Consider the following 14234-nt stretch of genomic DNA (forward strand, 5'->3'; position numbering starts at 1 on the left):
CTGGGAATGGCCCGGGCCACACAGACACCAGAAAGAACTGAGCCATCCAGCTCTTCTCCCCAGGGCCGACGCTCTCCTGGGGCCTCTGGGGAGAGATGGAAGGCAGCAAAGAGCAGAGAGGGCTGGAAGGCGTGGAAGGCAGACTGTGGGGCTGTCGCTTTTTGCTCAAAGGCAGTGAATGCTCGGGGAATCCTTGTGCATTGATGACCATGGGCGTGAGGGTGTGTGGCTGTGTTAGGTGGGGCTCTGTCCCCTTCATTATAAAGTTCAGGTAAGTGTAAGTAGGTAGGAGGTCCAGAATATAAAAATGGCCACACACAATTTACCTTTCCCATTTTCTATTTGTATATACAGTATGAAACACAGAGATGGTTCAAAGTCACCATGATTCAAGAATTCTGTGGTTATTTTCAGCACAAATTAGTTTTTGACCGACAAAGAATTGGCTTTATCTAAATAAGACACGAACTTGTGCTTTCCTTTTTCTTTTCTCCTTTCCTTTATATAAAATGGCAACTGTTTGTCGTCCGTTTCCCATAAATGCAACAGCCTTTTCCCATAAATGCAAATCGTGTGGAGCGTCTTGTGTCACTGATCAATGCGTCTGGTTTTCCACATGGTTGTGAGGGGCCTGAGCACTCAGCTTTCAAGTGCCTGAGAAGCCTGAGTCCATCTGGCTGAGGGATTTATCATCTGGAAAGAAGCGAGGACTAAAGTCTTCTAAGGCCCTGCAGCTGCTTCCAAAGTGCCTTCCTCCCTGAGTACAAAGCCAGTTGTTCCCTTCTGGATGACCAGTGGGCGTGAATGAAGTGGTCATGTCCTTAAGTACCACTGATTAGTGTAATTACCATTCTGATTAGTGTCTAGGTAAGAAGGACCATCTACATGATCTCAGCCCAAACTTTAAGCTGGTTTCTCCCTCTCATTTTATATCTTTATTAGGATCGCAAGTTACGTTTCTGAGCATTGACGCTAACTCAGCACACAGCAGAGCAGAGAAGATGGCCCCTTCTCCCTGACACCAGCTCCCCTCTACGTGCCATAGATTAGTGGCCATCTGGCAACCTGCAAACACGGAGCAGATTCTGCTAAGACTGCGTCAAAAGATGTGATCAAAGAAAAGAAAAAAAACAGATGGAAAGCAACTCTCCTAACCGAGAAACCATCCCATACATACCCTACGATTCAAAAGTTTGATTTTTGGCTCTTTTGGGACCATTCCTTGCTAGGGATACTTCAGTAGAGACAAACTCTCAGCAGGCCATCTGGATGATTTCGTTGTCATTTAAGCTGCTAAGGATAACTGTACACGGATCCAAAATAACAGAGGACATCATTTTATTGGCTGTCCACAGGAAGTTTGGGCACACAAGGTGGTGAAGACTGTGGCAGGTATGGTACAACACAACACCTCGGTTAACTATTAAACAGAAGGTTAACTGATTCTTGATATGCTAGAACTCCGGCAGCCCTCTGCAGCCCAGCACCACCTACCCACATGTAACTAAGCTGAATAAACTGGCGAGTGATGGCATTGTCCATTAGTTTTGGTTTCTTGCACGGTCTTCCCATAAAACAGCACTTGGAAATTCACAAAATTAAAAGAAAGGAAGGAAGGAAGAAAGCAGCACTTCGTTTTGAATACCAACACCACTGTAAACAGACTAGTGTGGCATGCAAATCCACATCTGGTCATTTGTTTCCCTTTAGGTAATTTTTTTGTTTTGTTTTTTAAAAAATTAACAAATGGAATGGCATGTCTATTTCAAATATTAGTAGCATAACACAAGTGCAATTTCAGTCTGGCCACAGGTCTCATAAAGCTTCTGTGTGTCTGTCACAAGAGCAGCAAGAAGAGTGTGACATCCAGGCACTGTCCTTTCCCTCCAGCCTCCGACTGCTGCCGCCCAGGCGCCTTCACCCCCATGCCCACCCTTCATATTCCAAACGTCTGAAAATAGCTACTTCTCTATTTTCATTGTTATCAAGGCGGTCAGGGTGGGGAAGAAAATTCCATGAAACCAAGCTGGAAGCATTTAGGTCCTGCAGCTTCTGCCAATCAGAGGAGGATCCGTTTACCCTCCAGGTGGTCCTCGTGCCCAGGACCTGAAGTGTCCTCGCCACCATGGCACTAGATCACGAGGAAGTTGCCCCCACGGCCTGCAGTCCCCGGCCGGGCCACGCGGTCACACGGAGCTCAGCTTCACCAGGCCACGCACTGAGTCTTCATGCAGAGAGTCCTGGCTGGCCAGGCCCAGGACATGCATGGTGCTGCTGTGGGCCAGGGGGCTGCCCGCCAGCAGCCGGGGCGGCGAGGGCACTTCCTCCGGGGTCAGGAACTGGTGGCCCATGTGCTCCTCTTTCAGGGGTAGTATGTCTGTGAGCCCAGCCTCGGTGGTGAGGTTGGGCATGGAGGAGGGTGGTGTGGGCTGCCCGAGCGTTAGGCTGGCACAGGGCGTGCCCAGGCCCGGCTTCCCTGGCAGGTGCAGCTCGTCGCTGGTGAGGCTGGGCTCGCTCTGCAGCAGGGGCGTGGCCGCGGCCTGCAAAACGAATTTGGTGCTCTGAATGCACTGGTCTTGGTCGCACTGGATAGCAGGAGGGAGCCGGCAAAGAGCAGGAGAGATGAGATGGTGAGGGGTGGGGAGGGCCGGGGGCACAGGGATGAGGGGAGGGCGGGATGTGAGAGAGAGAGAAATCCGTTAGTGACACGTCAGGCAGCCAGGGGCAGAGAGCGTGCACAGTAGCCCGGTTTCACTCGGAGATATACAGCATGCGGTAAATACCAACACCTGGCACCTAAAACATCTGCTCAAGCTCAGAGTCCCCCGCGGGCACCTGTGGGGGGTCACATGCAGCCTCAGGTTGCCAGGGTCCAGACAGGACCTCATTTCAAATCAATGCCATGGACAGTCACTGGCCTGACCACTTGCAGCAGTCTGAGGTGGCTGTTTCTTATGTGCTGAAAATCACTTTTACTATATTGTTTTAAAACTATGGGTCTGTACACCCACGCTCATAGCAGCATTTTCACAATGGCCAAAGGTGGAAGGAACCCAGGTGTGCATTGATTGGTGAATGGATAAACAAAATGTGGTATATACAAGCGATGGAATATCACTGAGCCACAAAAAGGAAGCGTATTCTGACACCTGCTAAACACAGATGAACCCTGAAGACATCATGCTGAGTGACACAAGCCAGACGCACATGGATAGATAGTGAGTGGTTCCCCCTCTGTGAGGTACCTAGAATAGTCAAGTTCACACAGACAGAAAGTGGAATGGAGTTTGCCAGGGTCTAAGAGGAGGGAGAACGGGGAGTTATTGTGCAATGTGTGGAGTTACAGTTTTGTAAGATGAAAAGAGTTCTGGAGATGAATGGTAGTGATGGTCGCATAACAATGTGAATGAACTTAATGCCACTGAACTGTACCCTTAAAAATGGTTAAAATGATCAATTTTACATTATGTGTATTTTACCGCACACACACACACACACACACACACACACAAACAGAAAGAAAGAAAAAAAAATACATGGTACATGGGTAAGAGAAGGTCCCGAGGATGTGATTCCACTGTTCATAAAAGCCCTAGAATTCCCCATGGCTAAATTTTCATCACATTCAAGAACCACTAACTGAGTTTCTGGTTTTTTGGTGTGTTTTTTTTAAATCCGTGAATGAGAATGCCAACATTTTACAAGGTATTTCCTTTTCTTCTAAGTGTTTTTAAAATCATACTACATCTCATGTCCTTTGTTTCACTTTACTCACTGACCAAAGAAAATAGTAAAAACACATTTCTGGCTGGTGGAATGTGGATCTCTGGTACCTTTGCAACCCCTTCCCTTGAGATATGGGCAAGTTTCAGAACAGCTAGAAGAGAGACGTCACGTGAAGCAGAGATCTTAAACTTGAGTCTGTGCAGTAACTTGTTAGAGAGTTTCTTCTATGGAAGGAGGAAGAATAGGTGTGGATGTTAGGTGAACACAGTGCCTTTACATTCAAGCAATAAGCTAGGAGCTCCACTCTGTTTCTTCAGATGCTCGGAGAACAAATTTATTTCCCTTCTTTATCAACAAAGACCTTGAGGCTCAGGAGCTTACAGATAAAAGTAAGGGATGGACCCAGGTTTGGGGGCTGGGATTGCTTGACTGCAAACTTCTTTCCGCTACACATGTGACAGACAGTAGGTGCTTAAGAATTGTTACTTGTCTTATTATCCCTTCCTCTCTTTTTCGGAACTCTGGGATTCCTGCAGAACCACGTCCTGTTAGCTTTGTCATAGAGGTGCTTCCTCCTCTCCGGCCCAGAGGCACACCTGGAACTGCCTCACTGACCCACCTTCAGGCACAGAAGCAACCAGAACCATGCACAATGCAGCCTTCCAGGAAGACAGAGAGTTTGCCCCAAGTCACGGTTCCTTAGGCTTTTATTTCATTTGCTCCAGTGTGTGTGTGTTCTTCCTGGCCAAACGGGTTTCTGTCAGAAATCACAAGTGGTAGTCGGTCCCCTACTCTCCCCATAAGCCTCCACTGAGGAGGTGGAAGAGCTGCAGTCTCGAAGCAATTTGCAGGTTTTAGAAGTTCAAAGGCAAGAGTAAACTCATGGTGGAGCTTTAAAGAGGGAAAGCAAGTCTCAGGGAAGATCCTGGCTTTTCTACTATGGCTTCACAGGCAGCCGAGGGAATGTCGCAACACTGAGAAGCTGGGGAGTGAGGGGAAAGGGCTGGGAGTGAGTGGGGGGCTGGTCAGATGAGATGAGACCTCCATTATAGAGTGCTTGAGAGGGGCTGATTGTTAGGCATGAACAATCATTTAATGTACTCATTTTCCCAACCATCACTCAAATCATTTTTGCCACAGCAGTGCTTTTCCAGTGGGCGACTGAGTACCAGCCCTGTCTACTCTTGCAAGGAATTTCAGATCGGGGAAGGGATTCTTTCTGGTGGGAGACGCTGACCAGTGCAGCTGTCAGGCTGCAGACCGCTCTGGTCGGTGGATGTTTTGCTCCACTTTCCAATACCGCCAGTCCGGTTCTGCACATCGGCTCAGTCTTGACAGGACAGAGGCAGACAAGAGCAACCTTCCTGGTTAAACAGGCATCTGGGAAACGGTCCCTGGCCGTGTTTTACAAAGAATGTTTTATGAAAATCACCAGTCTCCCTTACTGATGGAAACTCTGCACTGCCTGTTTCCTATCGCTCAGTATAGCCTCCCAGCAGGCGTCCCGTCCTATGACCTCAGGGCTAAGATGTCACCACAGAGGGCAGGCCACTTCCTGGATGATGGAACCATGTTCTCAACCTTTCCTTCTGGAGCCCTCACTCACCCTAATACCTCTGTCCACACAATGCCCCCAGCTCTAGGGAAAGATGAAATTGCAAATCAGATTTGCTTGTCTCTGTTGGTCCGAAGAAAGCCTATTTTATTGAAAACTAATTGGCCGATTCTATTTTTAGGGACCAGCCTAAGTACTTCTGACTGGTTCTTAAAGATTCACAGAGGAGCATGGTAGGCGTCAGAGCTGGAGGAGAGTGGCACAGTCAGGAGGCCCAAGGATGAGCAGAGAGGTGGGCTCACCGCCCACTTTCACTTTCTCCCTCCCTCTCTCCAGGTCACTTGCCCGTTGCCTCCTTCCCGATCACTCCTTTCTCCATCCCCAGCAGCAGAGCTCCTGGGCACCCATCAGAACCTTCTGGGACAAAATGGCTGCCAACAGTGGTCTGTTGAGTTCCTTAGAGGTCAAGTTCACGGGGTGGTCCTGTGGAGTTTGAGGAGCTGACTGAGACTGGCCGCTAAAACATGGCTGTGCCAACCTGAAGAAGGCAGCTCACACCGCACCCGGAGGCAGATTGACTCTGAGGCTGAGCCTAAGTTCAGGGCCCCGTCCAAGGCCCTGTTCCTGGCATAATGTTTTGTTTTGCATATTGTCTTCTTTCTTAAAGAGGGCTCCAAATTGCCTGGCTGGGCCCACTTCTGCACATACCTACTGGCACTTTCCCGTGGCCAACCTGACGACTCGTTAAAACTGTAACAAATCTGTGCTCAGCCTCAAGGCCAGGACCCTATTGAAAATGCTCTCCGGTTTACCAGGGGTAAAGCTTAAGGACTTAAAATGTGAAAGAAAATATGTAGCCTAAAGCATTTAACTAAAAACGTCTATCAGTGAGCACAATTGCAGAGACTATGAACCTAAGTGTCTAAATCTTGCTTGTATCCCATAACTTTAACCATAGTCTGTCACATTCAATGCATTTCCATTTAGAAGACCAGTCCCATCCGGGAGTACCCAGGGCCTAGGCTTTCTCCTACAGGATATTGTCCGTATAAACCTGCGATTGGCTCATGACACACACAGGAATGGGAGACTGGATTTTATTAGATGCCAACCAAAGATAGTGCAATGATTCTGCCTAGAGGAATTTATATTTCTCATCATATTAACTCTGCATGTTTTGAACATCTTCTTGGAAGAAACTTAATGATTAGGGGATATTTAATATTTTCTCCCCTAAAGATCAGAGAGTTTCCTCATTTTGCACACTGCCAAAATTCTAGGGAGGATGGGTTGACAAACCTTCATGGTTGCAATTCCCATTTGAGAACTTCAGGGAGGAAATGGCCAGTATTTTCACAGTTCCTGTGGAGATGACCCATGAAAGGTGTTCTTACACCTCTTCCTTTTATCTTTGCTTCTAATTCTTATTTGCCCATTTCTCGTTGATTTTTGCTGCTTAATTTTCTTTTTCCCTAGTCTCACCGATTCTCCTCCCCCTTCCCCCCCTCCATATTTTCCTTTCATTGATTTTCCTCCCATTTCTCTTTCCCTCTCTTCTCTTTTTCTTCTTCTCTTCCTTACCTCTCTCTTTTCTCCTCCTTACCTCTCTCTTTTCTCTCACCTTGACCTTTTTACACCACCCTTCCCACCCCACCTTCTGGGCTTTTCCTTTGAGGACTCTTGTCTTCAACCAGTAGAGGGAGACATCACTGCTCACTTTTCCCCTCATCATTTGGTGGCAGGGCTTATAAATTCCAGCACCATCACCAAAAAGCTCTTGGGAATATTTTAACGTATCTAACCAGTTATATAATCTGAAGGGAAAATAATCAAGCCCCAGGATATTGGGCAGTGACAATTCCTTATTACTATGAACGGGAAGTTGAGAAACTCATGTTTTCATTCCAAAACAACTCTTCGAAAGTTCCTGTTTATCAAACATAGGATTGAACCATAAGAAATTACTTTTTTTTTTTTTTAGGTCAAAAATCATCCAAATGATGAATACTAATAGACTAGAAATCTGATTGCTTGTCAGAGTGTCTATGAAACGATCCTTTTGTTGGCAGCATAAAACTACTACTGCATCTGATGCCGGAGCATTGGGCGTAGTCACAATAAGTCACTGTGACAGCTGCTGATTTACCGTCTAAATGAAGCACTGGCATTCAACTTGCAGAGAAGTTTATGGCCTCCGAATTTTGGATGTCACACACATTATCACTTAATGTTACAATTTAAAAACACCCCAGAGATAATTTACTTTTTGTTTCTGCAGATTTGCAAATAAAATTGCTCATGCTGGAATACGTTTCATTTTACCCGAGCTGACTTCTTGTCTGAAATGACCCTCGGATACAGATTAAATGTTGCTGAAAGCAAAGCTTGGAATTTTCTAGATGGTCTTTATAAAAATTAAGGATGAATGAAATTATTTCGTTTGCTCCAAGTCTGTCGAAATATTCATGTTGACCATCATTTATTTCTGCCTGCCTGTGAAGTTGTGTTCTGGGGTCTTGTGAATGCTTACTTATAGTTACAAAAACACCACAAAAACACTACAACTTCCAAGCCCACTTCCAGGTTAGGAGGAGAGCTTCCTTTTTATTCTTTATTTCACATTATCATTTAAGTTTCCTTATTTTTTTCTACTATAATTGATTTTTCAGATTATGCATGGAGAGTTCTTCTGATATACTAGTTTAATAAATCAGGCAACTGCTAGGTTTAGTCTTGTTTTAATGGGGGAGTGAGAAATTAGGTTAAGTAAATCTAGCAAATGATTTTGTAAAAAATAAATTCCAACAACTATGTACTATCTTTGTGTTTCACATGCGATTCCAAAGGATCTTTCTGATCTTTGTAACTACAAGTGCCAGACTTACCCATAAACTGTGACCCTGGTGCTATGCAGAACTTAGATGATTTTATAATCAAATGTGATACACACTGGACACTGGACCGTAACTGGATGTCAGGACTGCACACACATATTGTCACGGATGGGACTTCAATATTAGGTAACAATAAAAGTCAATAATGAGGGAAATAGGAATAATGAAAATACGATCCTCAGTGGGCACTGAGGTTATCTGCACATAATTCCGGAATGGCTTCTCAGAATTTCAGATGACAGGGGTTCAGATGACAACGGCTGTACTGGGGTTACATACACCATTTTAATGCTTTAGATATCACTTCTCTAACAACTTCTTTCTTAGGAATGTGTGGTAGAAGGAAGATCACTTAGGCACTACAGAACCATCCCCATTTCCAAATTATGTGAGATGGTAAGTTATAGTGCATTTTCCCGTTTTTGAGATAATCAATAAGACCTCTGTGGGTACATTGATGCCAGCCATCTATCAATATTTACCCAATTTTTCTGCACTGCAATATCTGTGTGTTTATCTAAGCCCTAAAGCCTTTAGCTATAATTTTTAAAATAGCACAGCTTTCCCTAGAAGCACTTTTCCTGTCATTCAGGAAGTACCTGTCAGATCTAGACTTTGGTTCTAAAATAAAATAATAGGCAAAAATGTAACCAAAGACATCGAGGAACTCTTTCCCTCCAGCCTTTCCCTTTAAATGAATATACCGTGTCTGGTGATACATCTAAACATCTCCAAATGCTCCTCCTCCCAGATAGGTCCTGGTCAGAACAATTATGTTCCACGGCTAATTCAGTATTCATTGTTGGTAGAGCGGGTAACAAAAATGTGCGTCTGGGCATATGGCAATGTTGGCTGCAATGTGTCCTCTACCCATAGAGAGAGGCTTCTCGTCCCAGGAATGGTGCATGACTGATACTGAACCAGTCCTCCCTCTGTATACAAGGGAGTACATAAAACTGCTCCAAATACGTGAGGCAAATGGTTTCCAACAAACAATGCAAGATTGCAATCCCTGAGAGAAGGGAAACGCGCCAAGGGGAGCCCCACAGTCAACCAGCTCTTTCCTTGGGGACACTTTCCCAACCATGGCATAGGCTGGAGTGTGAGCAGAGCACAGCAGTTCTGCCGAGTGGAGAAAGTAGGGGTCAGAGTGCGAGGAAGCTGAAGCATCTGGATCGTAGGCAAAGCCTGGGAGAAGAGGACTGTGCAGACACGGGGGGACCAGATGTCCTAGTGGGGGACCCCACAAGTCTGCAGCCAAACGCTATGCTGTGCCTGTGCAGGATAAGGCTGACAAGATACAGCTGCAATAAGGCTGAGAGAGGAACAGAGAAACTAGAGGTTGAAAAAAGTAGTGCTGGGGGTCATTGATCTCATTAACATCTGCTACACCTTGTTACCACCCTGACATCCAGCTAGGGTAGGAAGGCTGTGCCTTAGGAGCAAGAATCATGTCTAAAGTGAGATCCTTGATCAGCCAGTAATTGAATTGCCTGCTAAAATAACAGTCAACACCCTTTGGAAGAAGATAACAAAATCCAGAGTCTATACACTATATTGTCCAAAATATCCAATATTCAAAGAAATATTAATAGATACACAAAGAAATAGGAAAATGTGATCCAGAGTCAAGGAAAAAAGTAGTCAACAGACACCAAACCCAAGATAGCCCAGGTATACTTGGCAGATAAAGACTTTAAGCAATCTTGTAATTATGTTCAAATGATTATAGAAAAATATGGTCTCAGTGAGTAAATGAATAGGAAATCTCAGCAGAGAACTACAACTCAGCAGAGAAATAAAAAGAATCAAATGAAAATTCTAGAATGAAAAAGTATAATACCAAAATGAAAAATTTTCTAGATGAGCTGAACAGTAGATTGAAGACGGCAGAATAAAGAATCATTGAACATGAACAGAGAACCAAAGAAATGATCTAATTTGAAGAGCTAATAGAGAAAGTTTGAAGAAAAATGCACAGAACTTCAAGGACCTATCTTCCAGGGTGATATCAAATGATCTAACATACCTGGAGTCCCAGGAGGAGAGAGACTGAAATGAAGTGGGGGAAAAATTTTGAAGACATAATGACCAAAAATTCCCAATTTGATGAAAAATGATAACTTATAGACCCAAGAAACTGAATGAACTCGGACTAGTTTAATAGTGCAGAGCACCCTTGGACCAGGTCAGTATCACTTGGGTACTGTAATGTTCCCACCTGCACAAAGCTTTAGCACTTAGGCTAGACTAGTCTAAAGTGCCACCAAATGGCTGGGGCAAGAGAGCAAGTAGAGAGAAAAAGAGTTAACTTAATTTGTCACTGATGAACACTGTCACTGTCATTTGTAACAGAGCAGAAACTGAAGATGCTTCGTAGGCATTTGCCTGGTCAGGTTGTAGGTGTGATTATGGAGAGTTTACAGATTCAGTTCCACAGCCTGGTTTTGTGACTGACCATGGCAAATTAATAGATACTGTGTGGTGTGATTTCTTCAGCCCTGAGAGGAGCCTTCATGCCACTCATCTCCACAATAAGACCTTCCCACCCGGAGACTTTTATGGTTAAGAAGGGCACTTTCCTTGGAGTCAGACTGCGAAGGACGAAATTTCAGCTCAACCACACAGGAGTCAAGCTCTCTCTCTCTCTCTCTCTCTCTCTCTCTCTCTCTCTCTCTTTCTCTCACTAAAACATCATCTACTAAAACCAACTACCACAGGAACTATTCTAGACAGTGTTGAACAAACAACATTAAAGCATTCAACCATTATCATCATCATCATCTGAAATACTTTTAATAGAGGGCAAAATCTTTCATTCACAATTGAAATTCATATGTCCTGAAATTTGGCTTACATTCCCCTTTAAGGTACAAATGACTGGTAACAGATATTCTCCTGAGAGCAGATTTTGATAGGGGAGAGAGGGTAAGGACAATGGGTTGTGAGCATGTGGGAGAAAAATTACCTTACACACAGTCCATATATGTAGCTATAGGATAGTATAGGGCACGGTTAAGAGCGTGGATTATGGTGTCACACTGTGAAGTTTGAGTTAGACAAACGTACTGAAGCTTTTTGTGCCTCAGTTTTATTAATCTGTAAAATGGGGATAATATTCATAGCAGCCTCATAGGGTTGTTGTGAGGGTCAGTGTGAGTTATATAGGTAAACGCTTTGGAACAACATGTGGTATGTGACATGCTGGCATGCTATGGGATATGGTAAACACATGCCAGTGTGAGCATGAATGAACTGGAAAAGGGATTGGGGTGGAGACACGTCAAGCTTCATTAGTGCCAGCCTAGTGCCAGCCCTGCCTTCATGTGACCGTACCTGTTAACATGGTACTTATACCACAGATGCCCTTAAAGAAAAACTGACATAATAAAAAGGCACATTCTCAAGGTACATCAATGGACTGTAAATGCACAGTAGACTGGAACGTTCTGGCACCTTGAAACTGGCCTGTTGACAAGACTAAAAGGGCTGGAGGCCCTGGATGACACAGAAGTCTGCCCGACAGGATCTGCATGGAAAGGGACCCTACAGGTCAACGTTCAGCTCTCCCACCAGTGCTGTTCTCCTCTGTCCACATCCCTGGGGGGTTTTCATTCCACAGCCGGAACATCTCTGGGGAGGGGGCTTCTGTCCACCACAAGCTCTAGGTGTTGGGCATTTTCCTCTTGCATTGAGCAGGATCCGCCTCCCCTGCCTGCCCTCCACTCCTGGTTCTGAACTGTGGGACCACACAGAACACATCTCATCTTTTTCCCCCATGAGAGCTTTCAGATCTGGCATCTCCTAATAATGTTCTATTGTATTTGGGGCACTCCCAGCGGTGGGTAAGAACCTTGGGACCTAAAAGGTTTCTTCCAGCTTTACATTGAGTGGAAACCTGGGTTTCTCATAACAAAGGCAGCATGATGAGATAGAAAGTACATGGGGCTCCAAGTCAGCAAACCTTTGAATTGATCTGTCTATGAGCAACTCACTTACTTTATACTTGGTAATGATCTATGTAATTGTATGTGTGCTTGGGAATTCTTATGAAGTAAGAACAACCCAACCTACAAAACACTTCTAAAATGTAATAAAAATTTCATGAAATCTAAATTTAATAATTAATCAAGTTGACATATTCATGTGTCTTGTAGACATTAAACATTTACTCATTTCGATTTTGTAGTTTTCTTTTCATGGTTTAGTACTTCTTTTTTTTTAGGTCTTAAATTTTTCAGCCTTCAGAAAAGCTCATAGACATTTTGCCTACAGTGTCCATCCAATGGGTAAAGTTATCATCAGCTCTGGTGTCTTGGCTCATGAATTAATTTGATGATACCAAGGCAATCACGTCATGAAGCTATGTTGCCATGTTGCGGCACTAAAGAGAATGCCTTGCCTCTAGCTCCTAGATCAACATTCAGGGTGGAACTTTTTGCACATGTGACAAAATTGGAAGAAGGAAGGAAGAGGAAAGGAAGACAGGAACAAATGAGTATTTGTCCACAACCTCCCATGAGCAAGTCCCAGTGAGGGGAACTTTCACATTCATTCAATTGAACATTTAACAAGCACCTACTATGTGCCAGGACCCTGTATTAAAGTGGCGATGGAAGGACGAAACAGACAGGAGCTCAGTCAATTCTGACCATAATCAGGGAGGTGGACATCATTATCCCCTTTTTTATTTTTTATAGTTTAGGAATTTAAGGCTCTTGGGATGAAGTGACTTGCCCAAGATCACCCAGGCCCAGGTGTCAGAGCTGGCAATTCAAGCCCAGGTGCTCTGACCCCACATCCTGCTCCCTCTTCCTTTCCCCACTGTGTTCAGTACTTAGATATATCCACTTGCAAAGCTTTTCCTTCCATTCTCTTTCATAATTGTCCTATTCTGTTAGCCTCACTAGTATCTAATTAGACCAAAAACTTGATTTGACTTAGTGGGGACAGAGTTGGCAGGGGTGGGTAGAGAGAAAGTAGGGAAAGATAATAAATCTGATTTCAGAAAATAATCTTCCAGCATATGGGATGAAATCAAATTAATATCTCAGATGACACACATGAGTAAGTCTTATGGTTTTTTTTTTAAATGCCAGATGGATATTTCTAGGATAATGAAATTGATTCACATCTCCATTATTTCAAAGTGCATATCTAGAAACCATGTCATTCCTTCATAAGCATGGGAAAGCAAACCTTCACTGAGCTTTCCCTCCAGCTCGCTGCAGGACACCTCCCCACCAACCCCAGGAATTCACAGGCACCCAAACGCCACAATTCTAAATCAGCTTCCCCCTTTTTTATGGTCAAGATGGCAGAGTAGGTAAATGCTGTGCTTACTTCCTCTCATAACCACATCAAAATTACAACTAAACCACCAAACAACCATCATAGAGCTTTGCCTGAAGTCTTGCTGAATCAAAGCCCTACAACTAAGGACAAACAGAAGAAGCCACTTCGAGACTGGTAGGAAGGGCAGAGATGTGCAACTGGCTGGTTCAATACTCATGTGTGGCCATTAAAAATTGGGAGGGACATCTCAGCTGTGGAGGTCCCCTCTGGAGGAACAAGGGGTCCTAGACCCATACAAGGCTCCACAGCCCAGGGTTCCAGTGCTGGGGAGAGAAGTCCCCATAATTTCTGGTTGTGAAAACCAGTAGAGATTGTGGTTCAGTGAGATGGAGGGAGGCTGCACACCCAGACACCGGTCTTAAAGGGCCTGCCCATGGACTTACTCACTGATGGGTTCACACACTCTGAGCTCCAGCACTGGGGCTGCTGCTGGAAAAGCAACAGGGACATACAAGGAGGAATTGAGTTGTCTGGCTTCAGGGTGAGGGCTGGAGGGGCAGCTTTCTCCAGAACAGAGGAGTTGCAAAAGCCATTGTTTTTTTGTTGAGCCCGCCCCCTTCCCGGCATGCAGACAGAGGTGACTGTCATATCTGAATCTTCATCAACCTGGCCAACACTATTTGTTCTCCCCTTCTGGTGATTCTGACATCCTGTCCCACCCAACTTTTGGGCACATCAAGCCACTTTCAGTAGCTTTTTGTACA

General features: G+C 44.7%; 1 protein-coding gene across 3 annotated transcripts in view; it reads right to left on the reverse strand.

The window, feature by feature from the left end:
- Window positions 1-1321: 1321 nt before the first annotated feature.
- The window catches only part of ZDHHC14 (zDHHC palmitoyltransferase 14), a 249325-nt gene continuing 236412 nt past the window's right edge, over window positions 1322-14234 (reverse strand). The window contains exons 9-10 of one of the 3 annotated variants that reach the window (XM_074333749.2): window positions 3834-3950; window positions 1322-2585 (exon numbers count right to left, since the gene is read on the reverse strand). In XM_074333749.2, the coding sequence (XP_074189850.2) occupies window positions 2187-2585; window positions 3834-3950 (516 nt within the window). In that variant the 3' untranslated portion in view covers window positions 1322-2186. The remainder of the gene's footprint in view (window positions 2586-3833; window positions 3951-14234) is intronic. The other 2 variants (XM_019749318.3, XM_019749308.3) reach the window with 2 other exon arrangements.

This window comes from Rhinolophus sinicus, chromosome 2 (assembly GCF_057876585.1).
Source record: "Rhinolophus sinicus isolate RSI-liver-muscle chromosome 2, RSI-T2T, whole genome shotgun sequence".
In the NCBI taxonomy this organism is placed as follows: Eukaryota; Metazoa; Chordata; class Mammalia; order Chiroptera; family Rhinolophidae; genus Rhinolophus; species Rhinolophus sinicus.